This window comes from Neofelis nebulosa, chromosome 17 (assembly GCF_028018385.1).
Source record: "Neofelis nebulosa isolate mNeoNeb1 chromosome 17, mNeoNeb1.pri, whole genome shotgun sequence".
NCBI lineage: Eukaryota > Metazoa > Chordata > Mammalia > Carnivora > Felidae > Neofelis > Neofelis nebulosa.
In genome coordinates, this window is record NC_080798.1 from 19,058,830 (window position 1) to 19,074,565 (window position 15,736).

At 49.1% G+C, this 15,736-nt stretch overlaps 2 protein-coding genes across 2 annotated transcripts; one reads left to right on the plus strand and one right to left on the minus strand.

Moving 5' to 3' along the window:
* Positions 1-1,431: 1,431 nt before the first annotated feature.
* On the minus strand, positions 1,432-3,707 carry LOC131499555 (major allergen I polypeptide chain 2-like). Its single transcript, XM_058707633.1, has 3 exons — positions 3,598-3,707; positions 2,908-3,089; positions 1,432-1,663 (listed from the first exon to the last, which is right to left on the minus strand). The coding sequence occupies exons 1-3, from the start codon at positions 3,656-3,658 to the stop codon at positions 1,577-1,579; spliced, it is 330 nt and encodes a 109-aa protein (XP_058563616.1). The 5' UTR covers positions 3,659-3,707; the 3' UTR covers positions 1,432-1,576.
* Positions 3,708-7,572: 3,865 nt separating this feature from the next.
* On the plus strand, positions 7,573-9,339 carry LOC131499618 (major allergen I polypeptide chain 1). The gene is made up of 3 exons (XM_058707720.1): positions 7,573-7,657; positions 7,814-8,001; positions 9,189-9,339. Exons 1-3 carry the CDS (start codon positions 7,597-7,599, stop codon positions 9,216-9,218), a joined length of 279 nt encoding a protein of 92 aa, XP_058563703.1. The 5' UTR covers positions 7,573-7,596; the 3' UTR covers positions 9,219-9,339.
* The last annotated feature ends 6,397 nt before the right edge of the window (positions 9,340-15,736 follow it).

Here is a 15,736-nt window from a genome sequence, read left to right on the forward strand (position 1 = left end):
GTGAGAAAGATCTTGCTCATGGTTCTTATTTTTCTAAATTGTCTTGCTTGATATCAATTCAAGAATTTATTCTTTTGGATGAACTTTAAATCAATCTTCATTAGAACAAAGATTAATTTAGATGGCTTTGGGAATAGTTGACATTTCTATAGTGTCAATTTATCCCCTACATATACGGGATATGATTTAGCCCCTTATCAATTCAAATTCTATTTTGTACTTCTCACTAAAATTGTAGACCTTTAGTCTGACCTGAACAGTTAATGTTAGGTCTAGCAGACTTGGTAGGTGTGAAACCCAGATGTAAAATGAGTAAACAGGTGAATTAAAATGCTTAAATTCAACCACTAGGCCAGAGAAGAGCCAGATCTCCCCCATGACAGCCATTCCCTCTGGGTTAGTTTCTTCCATCCACTTCTTTTCTCCCTTCCTCCTGAGCCAAGACTGCATAGGGGTCATGGTTCCGCTGGCAGAACCCAAGAACAGCAGTGGAACTGAGAGTTCCTGCAGAAAGGTTGGCCTCCTCAGAAGACATCTACCAAAGAAGCAGAAAATGGTGGGGTGCCTGAGTGGCTCAGTCGGTTAAAGTGTCCAATTTCGGCTCAGGTCATGATCTCACAGTTCGTGGGTCTGAGCCCCGTGTCAGGCTCTGCACTGACAGCTCAGAACCTGGAGCCTGCTTTGGATTCTCTCTCTCTCTCTCTCTCTCTCTCTCTCCCCCTTCCCACTTGTGTGCACTCTCTCTCTCCTTCTCTCAAAAATAAACATTAAGAAATTTTTTAAAAATGAAGCAGAAAATGGCAAATACCACTGAGACACAGAGAGGATTTGTGATAAACCCACTCAGGTCATCACCTGAGCCACCCTTAAATTGCCAGGGTGACATTTTTTTTTAACGTTTATTTTTAAGAGAGAGGGTGAGCGCTTGCACACGTGCAAGTGGGGGAGGGGCAGAGAGAGGGAGACACAGACTCCAAAGCAGGATTCAGGCCCTGAGCTGTCAGCACAGGGCCTGATGCCCAGCTCGAACTCACAAACCTTGAGATCATGACCTGAGCTGAAGTCAGTCGCCTAACCGACTGAGCCACCCAGGTGCCCTTGCCAGGATGACATTTAAGGGACTAGAGGCTCTGCTGCTGTGACAAATGCCACAGTTGGAAATATGCTACGTGGACAACATTTTTATCCTTCCATGGTGATGAATCCTGGGGTTACATGTATGTGATTTAATTTAATCCTCACATATAATCCCCGTTTTGCAGATGAGAGAATAGCCCGAGGAAGAGGAAACTGCTCACATGTGCTCCTGATTCAGCCTGCCTCCAGTCCCCATGCTCTCAATGAGCACATGTCACCTCCCTTTGCCATGTCCCAGGATCTCCTGCCAGGCCTCCCACGCTTCCCGCACAGAACACAGACACGGGGCACCCGGGGGTGCTAAGATGCAGTTTTTTTTATTCTAGTCTGCCTGATTATGAGTGAATTAGGTGAGGACAGGTGTCTGGATTCCAGCTTTAGGTGTAAAGGAGAACAGGGCAGGAGGATGGGGCTCAGAAGGGGCATCAGCGGCAAAGATTCATCTCCCCAAAGTGTTCAGCTTGAGATCTTCTACAATGTTCTGAGTTGCTTCACCCATGCAATCTTTGCTGGAGCTGATGGTTGCCTGGGAGAGAGTAAGACGAGGAGGGACAGAAGACCTGAGCGCATGGCAGGGCTATCCATTCCCCCAGGATCCCCTCATGCCTCATCCACAGTGATTCCACTCATCCCTAGCAAGAACCTCTAGCCCACAGACCGATTTCTGGAGAGAGGGCCGCGATCAGTCAGACCAGGGTGGAGACGGCTCCCCCGTCACCCACGCACCTGTGCCAGGAGGGAGTCTGAACAACCAGTGAGGGAGGCAAGAAGAGGAGAAGATTCTGGAGGGCGTGATGGGGGCTGGGCATGGGTGAGGGGCAAGGTAGCTGAGTCTGGGTCCATGCGATGTCTCCCTCACCTGAGACTCATCTGTCAGGTGTACTGGATGTATGGAATGTGTATGTGTGTGTTGTGAACAATCCCATGTGCCCTGGGTGCCCGTAATCATGCAAGAAATTCCACTTCTTCACAAAGCTCTCATTTTACAGAAGCAGCACTTAAGGGCAAGTAGAGGTAAGAGGCAGACTAACCAAAATCTACCTAACTGTGCAACAAGAAAAATAACAGAAAAAGATAGTTCACCAGAAATACACTGACTAGCGCTGGGGTGCAGCTGCACGTAGCTAGGAGCTGCCTCAAGGGCCTCAGGCACCAGAACAACAGAGTGGAAAATCTGACTTTAGACCCTGAAATGATACAGATGGAAGTGAGACTCTGAACCAAAGGAATAGCAGCCATCAAGGTGGGCACAAGGGGAAGTAAAACAGAAGCCAAAAACCAGAAGCTTCCCAAAGCCAGGGAGTCCCTTCCTGGGAAGAGAGTCTGAGGGCAGGTGCCTTAGTTTCAATATTCCTCAACTAGAACTGACAAGGCTCCTACATGTGCAGGAGCTGAATGAAGAACTTTCTCTTCCCTGTGGAAGGTGAAAATCCTACTCCTGCAATTCTGGCACCCCTAACCTAGAAAGAAAAAATCCTATGAGTCAACACGCTTTCTATGCCACACCGATATTAGTCCCCTATTTTCCAACTGTGCGTAAGGTAATTCGCACACAAGGGACACGTGTGGTAGAAGAACAGGCTGGATGTGCTCATGGCATGAGGTTGAGTATTCTATGTGCTGTAGAGTGGAGCAAAGGTTTATGTGCTTGATTGTTTATAGCTCTTACCTGCCATGTAGCCCCTGACTGCATGGTCTGTATGTGGAATATTACAATCTGCTGCACGCGCAACGTGAAGGTTGGGGAGGCGGGGAAGGATAGGAAATTACCATGACTAGTCCATCCAAGACCTTGGACATGAATCCGTTCTCCACGTAGCAATCCTGGATTTTTTTCATGGCTGTTCTCTCTGGTTCAGTAGCATTGACTTCCATGAGTAAGAAGTCCAACACTAATTCATTTCCAGTGGTCACCGCAGTAAAGACGTGATAAAAAATGGGGCAAGTTTCCGCTGAAGACACAAACAGAAAACACCTTAACAAAAGAATCAGCAGAGTAGGAGGTTCCTGTTTGCCCACCACTTGAAAGCAACTCACGTATATCCAGGGTCTTCTGACTCACCTTCCGCAGAGATCTGCCCACTCCCAGGACTGCTTACATCCCAGACAGACAGAACATTTTCTATGTGGCACTCTCAGCAGAAGAGAGCAGCTGGAGAGACCCCTGACCAGTGCCTCCGGGCATCCCAGCCTGCCTGTTTCTGCCTTTCAAATAAGCACCACTACCCCCAACTAACTATCCCCTATTGTGTGCACAACTAATGACCCCTCCATCTCCAAACCTCTCCTTCCATTTAACGACTAAAAACATCAGGGGGGTTCTGGAGGACTCCTGGACAATGATCTCCCAGCTGCTGCCTAACTTTGTGGCTAGAACCTGTGATCACCATGGGAGGTGAAGGAGTGAGATAGAGCAGGGCAAGGATCAGGAAGGTCATCTGTCCCTCCATCTGCTCTCACCCATCTTGACGCCCAGCTCTTGGATCACCAGCAATGCCAGCACAAGCAGTGCCCCCCTCATCGTGTCAGCTGCTAGAATGCTCTGCTCAGGACAGGATTTCTGCTGCTTTATAAACTACTAGCACCCTAAGCCCAGTCCACACCCCCCCTAGAAGCTCCAAAGGCCTGTGGGCAGGGACCTGGCACATGTGGCTCCCTCAGCCCTTGGGCTGTTAAGAGTGGGAAGCCCTTCCTACTCTTGAGGCCAAAGCTCTTGGAGAGGATATGGTTTTTTTCTTTGCCAAAGACCAACTGGAGGTGACGTGTCTAAGTGATTCCATGCTGAGCCAACTGCTCTGTTGTCCCGGCTCCTGTCACCCCTGTTTCCTGCTACTCCTTCCCTCAAACTATCCTGGCTCCCAAATGCGATACTCTCCCAAGACAAAGAGATGAAAATCACAGGAGGGGTCAAGGACAGGTCTACACCACTACGGGTAGACAAAAGAGCATCCAAAAACCTTACTTATGCCCAAGTTTAAGTCCTGGAGATAAGTATGGGGTGTTAGTCCCAACTCAAGCCTCTTGAACACCTTAACTGCTGCAGTCTGTGGATCAAGCCCTGAGAATGGGTGGACCCCATCCTTGGGCTACAAATCACTCCCTACTAGGGGAGTCTCAGGATGCTTGGGCATGTACGCCTCCTCAAGGGCTGGTAATGCTCCAAATTAGGATCATGTCACCTGCTTCCCTCTCACCCTTAAGGAAGCAAATGCCTGGGCACCTTCTTGACTCCCAGTAGCTCCAGCTTTGGCCCTGTCTCACCCTCCTCCATCAGTAAACTTAATCCCAAGAGGAGGTTGGACTTACTAGCCCATCCAGAAACATTAGTGAATAGTTGTGGGGTTGTACAGTTTGTCTCTTATGTCCACTGTGAGTTGGAGCTCCACATACCAAGGTGCCAGGTCAACCAAAGGTGCTTAAACGCTCTCAAGAGCTAAACTCAACCTTCTAATCTAGGAAAGTAGTTTATTGGCACAAACATGATGAGATAGTCCATGAAAATTATAGAAGGAAACTCCCAGTGGCCAAATCTGAAACAATTTGAGCAAACAAAAGAAATAACATTGTATTGGTTGATAACCCAAAGTATACAATTAAATGTGTGAGTCCATACTGATATAAATGTTTAAATAAATAAATAAGGAGATAAGAGACAGATATTCTTTACAAAAGCATTCTAGATAATACACATACGTACTCTCCCTTAAGGAGGTGGAGCTTATTGCCTGCCCTCCTTGTGAGTGGGTTAGACTTAATAATTCATTTCCAAAGAGTAGGTAGGAGAAGGGGAAAACCATGCAGAAACCTGGCAAAGCCAACATTAATCAAATGATCAAGGCTAACGTAACCAGGGATGATACACATTACCACGTGACGATACGACACTTCACCTCTTTGGTGTCTCCCTAAACCCCATACCTAAAGTTCAGACTCTTAAACTATGAGAAAAACAGCAGACAAAGTCAGCTTAGTGGACATTCTGTAATACCTGGTCCTCAAGACTATCAAGGCCATGACAAACAAGGAAAGACTAAGAAACTATCACGGACCAGAAGAGACTGGGAAAACATGACAATTAATGCAGTGTGTGTAGGATGTGGACTGGATTCTAGAACACAAAGAGGATATTAATGAACAAACTGGTAAAATCCGAATAAAGTCTGGAATTTAGTTAGTAGTAATATGCCAATGTCAGTTTTGACAAATCTTTGCAACTTTTCTGTAAGTCTAGAACTATCCCCAAATAAAAATGCATTAAAAAAAAAAAAAAAACAACCAAACACTTGCATGAGGAAAGGATTGCATATACTGGCAAGACTTCAGCCAGCAAGTGCCCTTGACCTCGGCGAATGTCCCCACATGAAGAGATATCTCAGATGGACTTGTGGCACCCAGTGGGTCTGCACGGACATCAGCATCCTGACTGCGTTGCTCCAGCACTCCAAAATCTGGCTTCACCATCTCACAGAGCTGGGGAGAACTGGAAGGAAGGGCCTAGTGAAGGACAGCAGACATGTGATCCTTGCCCAAGCGCCCTGACCACCCTGAAATTCTGTCCCAGTGAAGAAAGAGCAAGCATGGCCAGTCTGGGGCACATGAAGCTTGTGTTCCCAGGCGGATAGGTGCCCAGGAACCTCTGAGGGACATCTGCAGTGACCTGAGCTCGTCATGAGGTGACCATCATAGGTATGACCTTGGGGCCTCATGACTGGAGTGGCTCCATGGTGGCTAACTGACAGCTGGAGCTCAGGACTCGGTTCCTCTTAGCCAAGAGCAGTTACCGGATGTGAATCCTGTTTGGCATAGAGTTCTGACTGGAACCAGAAAACTTTTGTCTTACCTTCAGCTCTGGGCTCCAGCAAACCTCCTTCTGTCACAGAGACTCAGAGAAAAGGCCCAGCAAGGTACCTCCAGCAAGCAAGCATTAAGTACAAATGTTCTCGGTTATCAACTCCACAGAAATGAGATATTCCTTTCTTCCATCTAACAAACATTCGTGAAGTCCCTGCTACATTTTGGCCCCTCTCCCCATCCTGGGGATGCAGCAGCACACACGGCAGAGCCCTCACTCTCCTGGAGCTCGTTATACGTCTAAGGGGGAGGGGAAGACGATCACCAAATGACAAGGAGTGCTATGGAGGGAGACGAAGTGGGAGAGAACAGCATGTGCTGCTGGGGGAGGTGGGGGGCCCTGACATAAGGGATCAAGCATGTGGGAAAGTCTCTCTTTTTTTTTTAAATTTTTTTATTTTTGGGACAGAGAGAGACATAGCATGAACGGGGGAGGGGCAGAGAGAGAGGGAGACACAGAACCGGAAACAGGCTCCAGGCTCTGAGCCATCAGCCCAGAGCCCGACGCGGGGCTCGAACCCACGGACCGCGAGATCGTGACCTGGCCGAAGTCGGACGCTTAACCGACTGCGCCACCCAGGCGCCCCGGAAAGTCTCTCTGATAAGGCGGCGTTTGAGGAGCCCTGGGCAATTATGCCATGAATCATATACTTGTTAGGAAGAGCATCCTGGGCAGTGGCAGCAGCTCGTGCAAAGGCCCTGGCGTGGTCAAGAAGCAGAAAGGAGACCCGTGAGGGAGGAGAGAATGGCCGGAGTAGATTCAGAAAAGCAGCAGGTCTTTGGTGGGGCGCTGGATACGCAGAGCACATGATGGTCCCAGGCCACAGAAGCAGTCTGGCTTTTCCTCGGATTGTATCTCCAGAGAGATAATGGTGTGAATACTATGAACAGTATAGAGAAACTCAAAGGAAGAAGCCAGTTGGGGGGAAATGGTATTTCTGTGTCTGTCCGAGGGGCTATTAAAGTGACCAGGTGACAGGACTCGGTCAAGAGACAACTAGAACCCGGGCGCCAGCATGTAGGGGAGGGTTCAGGGCTCCAGAATCAGATTCAGGAGACTGGCTCAAGGGAGGCCACTGAGCAGCAGGTCAAGGACACAGATTATGATGAAGGCAGGGCAGGAGCCACCAGAGACCGGCCTTCTTTTGGTACTTGCTAGCTGTGAGCCCACTAGCTAAGCACTGGGTTTCCTGAAAAATCCATAAGTTGAGACCAGACCATCTTCAAGGTCACATGTAATGACAGGCTGACATTGGCCATCATTCGGGAGGCCTGACTTGGGAGATTCTCTTGCCCCTTTCCCCAATCAACCTAGAAAATTTCAGTTCTGAAATTACTGGTGTCAGCTGACACTTGGACAGAGCCCTCAAGACGGGGAAGGGCAGCCAAGGTAGTGTCATCTGTTGACTTGGGGACTTAGGATCCTGCCCACATATACATCTCCTCCCTCCACAGCCCCCAGGCAATTCTGAGTTGCAGCCCAGAGAGGCCTGGCGGTGCCTCCTGGAAAAGGATGTTAGACACAGCCCTCCCACCCTGCCCTACTGTTGTGGCCACAGCAGGTATAAAAGGGTTCCAGGCTGGGGAGGGAGCACCTGCCACTGCATCATGAAGGGGGCTCGTGTTCTCGTGCTTCTCTGGGCTGCCTTGCTTTTGATCTCGGGTGGAAGTAGGTGTCTGGGACATGAGTGTCTGGGGACACAGATTCTCCAGGGGTTCTAACACCTTCCCAGGGCACTTCTGAGCGTGGCGGGAAGGGGAAGGGAAGAATGTGTCCTGATGAAGGTCTTTCAAAAGGGAGGGTCAGCTTGTCTTTGTGTTGCAGATTGTGAAATTTGCTCAGCTGTGAAGAGGGATGTTGACCTATTCCTGACGGGAACCCCTGACGAATATGTTGAGCAAGTGGCACAATACAATGCACGATCTATGGTGTTGGAAAATGCCAGAACACTGAAGAACTGCGCTGATGCAAAAATGACAGAAGAGGATAAGGAGAATGCTCTCAGCGTGCTGGTGGGTCTAGCTCTGTGTGTCTGTGCCTCTGATGCCTGTCTGGGGGGTCTGCTCAGGGCAGTGCAGGGGCGGGGGGTGCTCCTGTTTCTTCTCCACCATGGCCCTTCCCTGGGAATCTGGGAGGAGAAAGACGCCATGGCTGGGGAAGTAGAGGGGATCATGTGGGGAAGACTCAGCCTACCCCTCAAGCTTTGGGGCTGGCCCAGGCTGCTCAACGCTGCTTGGCCACCAGCTTGGGAGTCTGCAGGCCCTCCTGTGTCCCTGGCATCACTTGGCCTCAGTGTCAGGCCATCAGCTCTGGCCTTCCTGACTCCAGCCTCTCCAGCACGTGAGACTGGATCTTCAAACTGTTTGCACTAGGTGCTTCCTATCTCCAAACATCAGTTCCTTTTCTCTTAACTCCTCAAGTTCCATATTCCACCCCCCCCCCAAAAAAAACCCTCATTTGTCTTCATTCCCTGGGTCCCAGAGGGCCATTCTGTGCCTCACATACTGAGGGAGAGGAGGAGGGGAGGGGAGAGGAGGGGTGGGACGGGGAGGGGCGAGGGGAGGTGAGACGAGGCAGCTTCCAAAAGCCCTCCTCCTGCCCTGCCATTCTGTGCCTCACATACCAAGAGAGAGGATGATGGGAGGGGAGGGGAGGGGAGGGGAGGGGAGGGGAGGAGAGGAGAGGCAGCTTCCAAAAAGTCCTCCTCCTGCCCTGCCCAGGCCTGGGATGCCCTGAGTGGAGAATTCCAGTGAATCCTCTCTCTGCTGTCCCAAAAGTAGGAACAAGCTACTGCTTCAGCAACAAGTGTCCAAAGGACAGAAGGAGGAAGCAGGCTGGACCAGCTCATTCCTGGAGTCTCCCAGATGCCCACAGGTGCATCTGGAGCCCTGCCAGGACCTTCTTGCCAGCCTCTTTCTATCCAAGTCTACCACTTCTATCCGAGACTGCCCTCCATCCCATCATAGTCCCCCCTCTCCTTTACTCTGTTTCATTGGAGGAAGCTTCTAGGCACACCCTGGGATTCTCTTGTTGTGCAGTAGATTGGGAAGAACCACCTTGGCCTGCTCAGATCCAGAAGCCACCCTCCAAACAAGCCTGCAGGCTCCTCCCCACAAAGTGTCCAGTGTGTGCTCAGTAGAGCTTGATGTCTCTCATACCCCTCGAGGTCTCACCAGGTCTCCTGACTTTCTCTTTGCAGGACAAAATATACACAAGTCCTCTGTGTTAATGGAGCCATCACTGCCAGGAGCCCTAAAGAAGCCACTGAACTGATCACTAAGTAGTCTCAGCAGCCTGCCATGTCCAGGTGTCTGACTAGAGGATTCCAGCAATAAAAGCCTTGCAATTCATGGAGAGTGCTTGCTCCTTGGGCTGGGCTTGGGGGGTGGAGGGGTGTTGCAGCAGGGGCACCACCAGTGTGCCTTCCAACCGTGGCTAGATTTGAATGCAGTCAGATGTCCTTCCTCCCCTGAATCCCAGAGGTGGGGGGAGGGGTGATGACCATTAGCACAGCCGGCATGTCTGAGCACTTCCGTGGACCAGGATCCACACCTCACATGCATTATTTACCAAATTTCAGCCTCCCAGTGACCTCAAGAGACGGGAGTAATCATCCCAGTCTTACAAGCGAGGAGACTGGGGCTCGGAGAGGTAAAGTGTCTGCCAAAGATTACAGGCTCCCGGGCATCAGGACCTGCGGCATCTGTGCACCCACTGCGAGAGACGGCTCAGCTCACCGTGTGGCTGTGCACGTGTTAGTCCTTCTCTGGGCCTCTGATTCCCACCTATAAAATGGAAATACCTCCTCTCTCCAGGGCCTCTTTGGTGGGGCCACAGAAAATCATGGGTGAGAAACAGCCCCTGTCCCAAGCACCTGGATGGAGAGAAAGAACAAGGGTCAAGGTGCGAGTGGTGAACCCCGTCACCTCCTGCACCTCAGTTTACCCTAGTGCCGACCACCCAACTGTGGATTCGGCTGCCCCCTTGTACTTAACACACTACAAGTTGGGTCTGATGCTCAGAGTGGATGTCCAGGGTCCTGGAGCTTCAGAACTCCTCTTGTGGCTCTGCTCTATGGCCATGATTCCAGAGGCTTCTCAGGCCCTGCTGCCCTCATCTGTCTCCTCTTGGCCAGGATCCTTGCCTCCTCTCTTACGCTTCCATCCCCACCACCTGAGCACTCCCCCAGAAAAGAGTCTGCTGAACTTACACCACAGGGCTTCCCCCAGGAGGGGTATCTCTGTGATCATTTTGGTGAAGAGGCTGAGGAGAGGTTCCCAGAGGGGATCTCTCTCTCTCTCTCTGTGGAGCACGTCATGGGGACAGGAGAGGAAGGCCACCTTGCCCAGAGTGAGACCTGGCTCTTGGCCTATGGCCCACCACTCTGACCCCCCAGGGTCTGGCTGGGGGCTACTTCTGAAATGGAGTGCTGCCCCCATGGTAGCAAGGGGAGTCCAGAGGTCATAAGCAGGTTGTGGGGCAGAGACCCTTCTCATCACCCTCCCATATGTGATGTGTGTGTATTCCACCACTCCCCCACCATACATACTGAAAAGTTCTTGGGCTTACAGAAGGAGAGCTGTCACCCAGATGAGTGGGCCGGGTCTTCCAATGTCATAGATGAAGACTCACCCTGGTCCACAGCAAGTGTAGGGAGTGAGGGGCACCCCACCCAAAGGTGAGAAGGCGATGAGCAACGGGCAGTTTGTCCTCACCAAGACACAACCAGTCCCCCAACTGCTGCTAGACTCACACAGAACTCCCTGGGGACTGCTGGCACCTGCGACATCTGGACGCTTTCTGTGTAATCCCTCCCCTCTGGCTGCCTTCCTGCAACCTACGGACTCTTTACCTAATCTGTGGCCAAGGAAAAATCAGGGTCAGATGCCCTTCTAAATTCCTTTCTGTCTGACATCCAAACCTCAGATGGCTTGAAAGGTAAATGTCAGGAACGTAAGGGTGAGGCTTTTGATCTCTGATTCACACATGACCTTGCCTCCGAGATCATAAAAGCCCCGCCCCACTTCCCCGTGGTCTGACCTAAATTCGCCCAAAACAGTGGTGGATAATCCCCTCTTGGAGACATCTTCCCTCTTCAAACACTTGCATCTTTCTTCACTGTTCGCTGGTTTTCTCCACCACCTGGGAGCTTGCTGAACACTGTTCGGCTCCCTCTGCATATGCAAAGCAGATCATGCCTACAGGGCAACCCTGAAACAATTCGGACCCCAGCCTCCTCAACTTCTGGCGGGTCAGTTCTGAAGTGAATTCCATACGGTCTCTGATAGGTGCCCAGTGGTCTTGAGTCCCAGTTGGCCAATCTTGCGGCTTTTCTCGTTTTCCTGTTTCACTGGAGCACCCTGAGGTCGCTTCCCAAATAAAGTGCCTGCCCTCATGTCCCTGTGTCTGGGTTTTCTTTGCTGGGAACTCAAACTGACATGATGACCGACATCCATCTGCCTGATCAAGAAGGAAAGGCGACGAAGTACAGTGGAAGACATTTGCCGAAGGCAAGAAGACAGGACTGTTAGAGCCCGAGGCACATCTTCCAGACTGAAGCCATGAGGGGTGAGCCCATACTACATTCTTTCAAGAGAGACACAGAAGGAATCAGAATAAATCAGCAAGCTATCTAACCCATTTTGGTCTAGTTGCCTGGGGGGAAAAAATAAAGCAAGGCCTAAGATTACTGGGAAGCCCCAGACTAAGAGAGACCCTGAAAGGAGTCCAGGAGGAACAAAGCAAGACAGGCTGCAGGCTGATCACCAAGGTCCAGGGAAACTGTGCCCACATGCAGTGGTACACAATGTGCTCCCTGCATAAGCACAGGCTTACGAAACACTCCACCGCCCAGCAAATGCCTTGAAGTGGGAAAAATATAGTGAAAAATAAATCTCTCATTCTCTTTTCCTCCTCAAAGGCCCACGAAAAAGACAGTAAAACAATTTAAAAGCATAAGCCCACATGGAATACATTGCTCTATGTATTTAACCACAGGAACAAGAGTTTTCATTTCCTCTTGAACAGTTTGGGGATAATTCAGTACTATGCAGATAATAACAAAGTATGAGCAAGCCTAACCTAAAAAATGTATAAAAATATATACTTTGTAAAAAAAAGAAAGTTTATTTTGTTCCAAGAATGTAAACATAACTTAGCATTACAAAATACAGAATTCCCTGCCTTAAGAGACTAAAAGAGAAAAAAAACAAATGGTCATCTAAACTGGTGCAGAAAAAGTTTCATAATACTGGACACTTACGATTTTCAAAAATTAACAAAATGGGAATAAAAGAGGTTTTCATGAGAATGATAAAGTGCATTTATAAAAAAAAAAACTAAAGGGGCACTAAGGAATCTACTCCTGAAATCATTGTTGCACTATATGCTAATTTGGATGTAAATTAAAAAAAAAAAAAAACTAAATGGGTGATGGGCATTAAGGAGGGCACTTGTTATGATGAACACTGGGTGTTATATGTAAGTGATGAATCACTAAATTCTATTCCTGACACCAATACTACGCTATATGTTAACTAACTAGGATTTAAATTAAAGTTTGAAAGAAAAATAAATAAATTTGTTTTTAACGAAAAATAAAAAAAATTTTTAAACTATGACAAACTTCATACTTGATGGTAAGATATTACAAGAGGTCCACTTAAAATAAGAAATAAGGTAAGATGCTTACCAAGGTATCACTTCTACTATAAACATTATAGTATACTTACTAACCAATTCAGGAAGAAAAGAAAGTATGATATTAATGAAGTAGAAAACAGATAAGAAATTAAGAATATCGGGGCACCTGGGAGGCTCAGTCAGTTAAGTGTCCAACTTCAGCTCAGGTCATGATCTTAACAGTTTGTGGGTTCAAGCCCTGCATCGGCTCTGTGCTGGCAGCTCAGAGCCTGGAGCCTGCTTCGGATTCTGTGTCTCCCTCTCTCTCTGCCCCTTGCCCACTCACGCGCTGTCTCTCTCTCTCTCTCTCAAAAATAAAAGAACATTAAAAATAAAATTTTTTAAAAATTAAGAATACCAATGACACCAAAAACTGTTTTTTTGAAAAATCAATTAAAGTTGATAAACCTGTACCACTGATCAAGAAGAAAAGAAGACACAAATTACCAATCAGAAATTGAAAAGGGGATGGCTTTAAAGAATTAAACTTTTGGGGCACCTGGGTGGCTCAGTCGGTTAGGCGTCCGACTTTGGTTCAGGTCACAATCTCATGGTCCATGAGTTCGAGCCCCGCACCAGTCTATGTGCTGATGGCTCTGTGCCTAGAGCCTCCTTCAGATTCTGTGTCTCCCTCCCTCTCCCTCCCCTGCTCATGCTGTCCCTCTCTGTTTCTCAAAAATGAATAAACATTAAAAAATTTAAAAAAAAATAACAAAGTCCAAAATGTAATTCCTAATTTCCACCAAAATACCATGTATCCTCCTAACCATGGGAAGTCTTCCCCCATTGCAATAAATGGTACCTCTGGAACCTAGGTTTCCCCCTTTCCTTCACCATTCACAACCAATCCACCAGATTTCCTAATAAATCTATCTCTAAAACATATCATGTCTGTATCGTCTTCTCTCAGTATACTTCACCATGACCTTGGTGGAGAACTATCTCCCCAGACGAGGTCAAGGCAGTGCCCATCTGATAAATGGAGGCCAGCAGTGACCTCCTCAGGAGCCACTGCAGCAGGGATGTGGAATGAAAGCCAAATGGTAAAACATGAGAGGCGGAAGAATAGTCATATAGGAAGTTTTGCTGGGAAGGGAAACAGCGTCACTGTAAGTGCCCCCCATCCCCAGGGAGGGAGTGCCGGAGTCAGGGTCAACCTTCGCTCCCACATTTGTTAAGACTATCCTCAGTTAGGGGCGCCTGGGTGGCTCAGTCGGTTAAGCCTCCGACTTCAGCTCAGGTCACGATCTCACGGTCCATGGGTTCAAGCCCCACATCAACAGCTTTGCTGACAGCTCCGAGCCTGGAGCCTGCTTTGGATTCTGTCTCCCTCTCTCTTTGACCCTCCCCTGCTCCCGCTCTGTCTCTCTCTCTCCTTCAAAAACAAATAAACATTAAAAAAAAAAAAAAAGACTATCCTCAGCCAGAATTAGTCCTCTGCCTCATCATCCTTCATGTAAGATGACCTCAATCTGCCGTCTTACTGGCAGGGTCGGTGCGACCCCTCCATCCCAGAGAACAGGCAAAGAAGTGGATACGCGAGAGGTAGAGCTGCGCAAAGCAGCGGCACAGAGAAACTGACCAGAGCAGGGCGGGAATGCCTCTGTCTGGCTTCAGGGAAAACAGTCCCTGCCTGAGACCCACACAACTGAGGAATCTAGCCAGCACCCAAGCCCCATGTCCAGAACTTGCACTGAGAACCAGAGGGAGCCTGGCTGAGGGTGCTGTAAATCTTCATCCACTCTCAGCTCTACTCAAGTTCACCACCTTCCATAAAGTGGAATAAAAGGCAGATAATCTCAAGCACAGGGATCTCCCTTGCCTCCAGCCACCGCCACCCCCCAGGACCTCAGAGCTGAAGGTACAAACCCTCCTTTGCTCCAGGCACTGTCATAGAAAAGTGTGTCACCGGGCTCTGTCATGCAAGTGAAGTTACTCGTGCTGGCACTTAACTTCAGGCAAGTATAATGGGGTTCGTGAGGTGGTCATGTGCCCAGTCATGTGCCAGGTGTGTGATCGACGTGTATGACATGGGCAGTTGTGGACAATGTGTGCATGTTGTGTGGGCTGATGGGAGACACATGAGGTTGGGCACAAACAGGTGAGTGTATGCCAGGTACACAAACACCACCCTCCAAGGTGGTGAAGTATGTCAGAGCCACAGTCCTCCAGCCCTGGGAGGCCCAGAGGGGCCTCATGTCCTAGGCAGCCTCCCAGCTCTCTCAGTCCTGCAGAGCGACCCTCCTGCTGCTGAGGACCTCCAGCTGTCACTGCCCCGTCAGCTTCGGGAGGACAGCCCAGCAGTGCTCTTGGGGGCAGAGGAGGAGGGAGGACAGAAAGGGGAAAGCAAAGATCCAGCCCCCTGGGGCTGTGCTCACCGGCCTGGACCACCCTGCACTCCCCCCTGATCCCACATTTATCTGCTACAGTCTTCCTCGAGTCTCTGTTACAGAATGAAATCTGCTAAGCAAGTGCTCTGCCCTCAGATCTGCCCTCAGACCTTGGCCCCTTCTCTCTGCAGTCTGTTTGCAGTGCATTTCTTCCCTCTCTTTGAGTCACGCAGACCATGCCATATCAGGAAGTGTCCCCTACCCCTATCCTGCGGCCCCCACCCCAGATCTCTCCTTCAGACACACACAGAGCAGAGTCACCCAGACAACCCATCACAACCCCATGATCACATTCACGAAATCAACTGCCAAAAGCAGACTGACAGTGCAGCCTGAATGTCACTTGCCTCTGTGACCCTTCTGTTACAGCCAGAAGAAAAGCAAACAGGCCTCCGTCTCCATTGTTGTTTATCATCATTCTGGAATTTGGACCGATGAAACAGAGCCAGAAAAAGACGTGAGGCATAGTAAGATCCTAATCCATAAAGTATTATTGATATACAATACGTTTTATAAATGAAAATAAAAATGTCATTATGCCCAAAGTAATCTAGAATTTGAAACCATTTCAAGTCAAACCTCTACCACATATTTATTCTCTTATGTTATGTGATGAATTGATTCTTAAAGTTCTTCGAGAATAAACATTTCAGAACATTCAAACTGAAGAAAGGGT

What these genes read in the sequence shown, in the direction of transcription:
- LOC131499618 (XM_058707720.1), top strand. Translation starts at nt 7,597, where the DNA reads ATGAAGGGGGCTCGTGTTCTCGTGCTTCTCTGGGCTGCCTTGCTTTTG. An exon ending in GCTTTTGATCTCGGGTGGAA is followed by an intron (nt 7,658 to 7,813) that starts GTAGGTGTCTGG and finishes TTTGTGTTGCAG; the next exon opens with ATTGTGAAATTTGCTCAGCT. An exon ending in AGAATGCTCTCAGCGTGCTG is followed by an intron (nt 8,002 to 9,188) that starts GTGGGTCTAGCT and finishes TTCTCTTTGCAG; the next exon opens with GACAAAATATACACAAGTCC.
- LOC131499555 (XM_058707633.1), bottom strand. Translation starts at nt 3,658, where the DNA reads ATGAGGGGGGCACTGCTTGTGCTGGCATTGCTGGTGATCCAAGAGCTG. An exon ending in AGAGCTGGGCGTCAAGATGG is followed by an intron (nt 3,090 to 3,597) that starts GTGAGAGCAGAT and finishes TTGTGTCTTCAG; the next exon opens with CGGAAACTTGCCCCATTTTT. An exon ending in TCTTGGATGGACTAGTCATG is followed by an intron (nt 1,664 to 2,907) that starts GTAATTTCCTAT and finishes ACTCTCTCCCAG; the next exon opens with GCAACCATCAGCTCCAGCAA.